This window comes from Sinocyclocheilus rhinocerous, unplaced genomic scaffold, assembly GCF_001515625.1.
Source record: "Sinocyclocheilus rhinocerous isolate Xijiao unplaced genomic scaffold, SAMN03320098_v1.1 scaffold1115, whole genome shotgun sequence".
Lineage (NCBI taxonomy): Eukaryota > Metazoa > Chordata > Actinopteri > Cypriniformes > Cyprinidae > Sinocyclocheilus > Sinocyclocheilus rhinocerous.
In genome coordinates, this window is record NW_015658514.1 from 441,053 (window position 1) to 445,117 (window position 4,065).

Consider the following 4,065-nt stretch of genomic DNA (forward strand, 5'->3'; position numbering starts at 1 on the left):
TTCGGAAAGACAGGAAACAAGGTAATGGAGGTGGGGTAGCTACATTTATAAAACAAGGTGTGGGATATAGGAATGTTGATGTGAGTGTGGACCAAGAGGTGGTTATGATGGAAGTCTGGGAAGAGAGTCATACTATTAAAGTAGTTAATTTTTACAATCCATGTGAAAAGTTAAGTAAGGAAGTATTGGAAAATATAAGAGGTAACACAAATCAGAAAGTAATATGGTGTGGTGATTTCAATGCCCATAATACACTATGGGGGAGTATTAAAACAGATTATAATGGGCTGATTGTGGAAGAAATGTTAGATTGGGGACGGTTAGTATGTATTAACAATGGATGTTTTACAAGAATAGATGTAACTCATGGGCGTAAATCAGCTTTAGATATCACTCTAGTGTCAGAAAATATAGCTAGAAAATGTGAATGGAATGTAAGTAAACAAAGTACAATGGGAAGTGATCACTATCCAATATGGTGTAAAATTGGTGTGGACATCATACAAACCTTGGTGGAGAGAATTCCAAGATGGAAATTTAATACAGCCAACTGGGAGCTTTTTAAAGAATTGTGTCATAACAAGATGTGTGAAATAGAAGATGGTATTGAAAGTATAGAAGAGTTAAGTAAGAAAATAGGTGAAGTGTTAAGAAATACAGCTGAAGAAGTAATTGGCAAAAAGAAAACTATAAATAGTAAAAAAGCAGTCCCGTGGTGGAATAACGAGTGTAGTAAGGCAATTATGGAAAGAAATAAAGCGATGAAGAAAGCCAGAAAATCTGTATTGTTTAGTGAGTACCTTAACTTTAAGAGAGCACAGGCAAAAGTGAGGAGGGAGGTAAGAAAAGCAAAAAGAAATTACTGGAGAGAATTCTGTAATAGAATTGGGGAAGAAATTGAAATTAATGAAGTTTGGAATATGATTAGGAAGATGGGAGGGATTCAGAGAAATAACAATATTCCAGTTTTAGTAAATAATGGAAAAATAGCAATAAAAGACAGTGACAAAGCAGAGATGTTAGTGGAAGCATTCGTAAAGGTGCACAGTAATGGTAATATTTCAGATAATATGAGGAGATATAGGGAACAGAAAGTTAGGGAGAATGCTCACATTTATGTAAAGAAGAATCCATCAGGAAGTATGTTAGACTCAGAATTAACTTTGTATGAGTTAAAGAGAGCGCTTGCAGGGGTCAAACATACTTCTCCAGGCAAGGATGACATATGTTATGAGATGATAAAGCACTTATCAGAATTATCATTAAGTATGATTTTAAGACTTTTTAACAAAATATGGGAGACAGGGAATTTGCCAGAGGATTGGAAGCATGGGGTCATAGTGCCAATAGCCAAACCAGGAAAAGACAAGTCTCAGCCAATTAATTATAGACCTATTGCGCTGACATCAAATTTATGCAAACTTATGGAACGGATGGTTATGAACAGGTTGACTTATGTGATTGAAAGTAGAAACATTTCTCTTTCACCATTAAAACTTTAATGATTGCTGTTAGATTACTGAGGCAGACCTGACAAAAAATGTAACTTTAAAACTTTTTGTCATCCTAACAACAACAAGTGCAGCAAAGCAGAAGACGAATATCAAATATTGAGGGGGAGGGGGCAATTTGTCCTTATCTGATTATTGAAGGGGGTATCCTCATTCTCAATGTCTATGGTGGTTACAGCCATGAGTTAAACATCTATTTTTTCTTTCACAGCTGCACTGTTGGAGTCCAGAGGAGGCCTGTAAGGTGCTAGCCTCAGTCCGGCCTCATGTGCTGATCCGCTCAGCCCAGTTGGAGATACTGCAGGAGTACTACAAGCAAGTGTGCGGTTCTGAGTCCAGCTAGAAGATATACAGTGTACAACTGCTGACAATAATGCTAAATCTGATATACTGTACAGCCGTAATACACTGTTTTTCCTTGTTTGAGTGCATATTTTTCTATATATTCTTTTAAGAATTTGTGTACTGTACATAAAAGCAGACTTAAAGCTATAATAACATCCATCTGGATCAACAATTACGTTGTGAATAAAACAATATTGTTGTCATTTCTATTACCTCAGATGTTTTAGACAATGAATTTACAAATACTATTTATTTTAGATTGAGTTAGTGATGTAATGGTTTTAAAGTGTTTTTTTTTTTGTTATCCAGAGCTTCTGACTGACTTATTTGTACTAGGAGTTGTTAAAAAACTGCATCTGGTAATTTCTGTTTCTTTGTGCATGTTATCTATAAGGTCATTATATTTTATAATTGTAAACAATAGGAAATCCTGTCTTGGCAGCTTAAAAGAGCCAATGCATTTAATGAATTTTTTTATGGTTATATACTATAAAGAAACTGAGAGAGACCATTTGCAATACATTTTAATAAATATGATGACAGACCTCAGTATGTGATGGTCTTTTTTTAGTGAAATGCAGGGTCAGTGTTTTTAACCCTAGAAGGTGTACTGTGCCATATTTGATACATGAATTTCTAGTGCGTCTAAATTATCAACATGATCAAAATGTTGCTCAAACACCTGTTGTGTACATCCTAATCTACTACATGCTTTCTGCCCTCTGACTGACAGATTGATAGTTCATACATTTTTAGTAAGTAAAATTACTTTTAATCAAAATATCACTGATTTACACTACAATCAGAATTGTGTTACTTAAGTAAATAACAACTGCACCAAATTGTCTATTTTTGCTCAGTTTGGGCTTCTGAAAAAAAAAATTATGTGTATTTTTGTGTGCTCTAAATTCTCACTATATCTTAATATATGAACCACAAAAACCTGATGTATCAAATATGAAACAAAGCATAGAACACTCATGCAAACTTAAATATTGTTTCATATTTTGTCTTAAGATCAATTTTATTATTATTATTTTTTAAATCTGACAATTATTCCATAAATCAAGCTGTTAAAGGGCTCGATTGTGCCGCCTGAAGATGGCAGCAGCGCACTGTGAAATGCACTCGTAGCGTCAGCGGATCCCGCGAGGAAGGACGCGGTGTGGGTGGGAGTAAAGATGGCGGCCTCCTTGGTTAGATTTGTCCGCAGTGGTTTTGGAAGAAGTCTGAACGGTAAGAAATAAGCAAGGGCAGCACTGACCTCATCGTGGTGATTTTTTTTACGTAATCACTATTATTGTCACTGTGCAGGACTCACAACCCACTCTTCTATGTGTGTGCTTTTCTTCGCTGTTGACCTTTCCTCTTGCTCTAGCAGGCAGTACAAATACACTGAACGCTAATGACAGTGTCGACTCATTTACAGTTTTAATCTTTATTATGCCAGTACAGCTTCTTTTATTCCCTTCACGTTTCCAGGGAGAACAATATTTGCGTTGTTTTTTTGCAGGAATGTCATTAATTTTGAATTTAGTTGGACACAAGCTAATAATTTGATTTATTTTAAAGTTTTGATTTGAACCTGCCATAATATCAGCACTATGTTGTGATGCATTATTTTCTCTCAATCTCTCTCATAGTTGCTAAACAGAGTGCTGCTATTGTCCAGACAAGAACAACGACAACTGAAACCAGACGTGAGTAGATTAGGGGTGTTGGGTTTATCATTGTTGTTAACGGGTTGTGTTGTTGATGTTTCACTTTTAAATGTCGTTTTGCATTAGCTACTGTGAGGCCCAAGGATCCAGTCACACACACTCAGCTGTCAGAGTTTGGAGAATACATCGCAGAGATTCTCCCCAAATATGTGCAACAAGTTCAGGTCAGTTGTTCTCAAATTTATCGTTTTCAGATGACCGATTAGTGACATTTTGAAGATGCACTCTGCAGTTCCTCAATGGTTCTCTCATGTACATCCTTTTGTTTGAATTCTAGGTGACCTGCTTTAATGAGCTGGAGGTAATGATCCACCCAGAAGGGATTATACCTGTTCTTACCTTCCTGAAGGATCACACAAACTCTCAGTTCAACAACATGATTGACCTCACAGCCGTGGATGTCCCTACAAGGCAGTACCGCTTTGAGGTGAGCATGCTCAGTCTAATTAAAAAATGTCCAAAATTAAGATCACTTGCATCTTTGTGTT

General features: G+C 36.2%; 1 protein-coding gene across 1 annotated transcript in view; it reads left to right on the forward strand.

Moving 5' to 3' along the window:
• Positions 1 to 2,956: 2,956 nt before the first annotated feature.
• The window catches only part of ndufs3 (NADH:ubiquinone oxidoreductase core subunit S3), a 3,594-nt gene continuing 2,485 nt past the window's right edge, over positions 2,957 to 4,065 (forward strand). The window contains exons 1-4 of the mRNA XM_016530764.1: positions 2,957 to 3,092; positions 3,500 to 3,556; positions 3,644 to 3,741; positions 3,855 to 4,004. Coding sequence (XP_016386250.1) covers positions 3,038 to 3,092; positions 3,500 to 3,556; positions 3,644 to 3,741; positions 3,855 to 4,004 — 360 coding nt within the window. The 5' untranslated portion in view covers positions 2,957 to 3,037. The remainder of the gene's footprint in view (positions 3,093 to 3,499; positions 3,557 to 3,643; positions 3,742 to 3,854; positions 4,005 to 4,065) is intronic.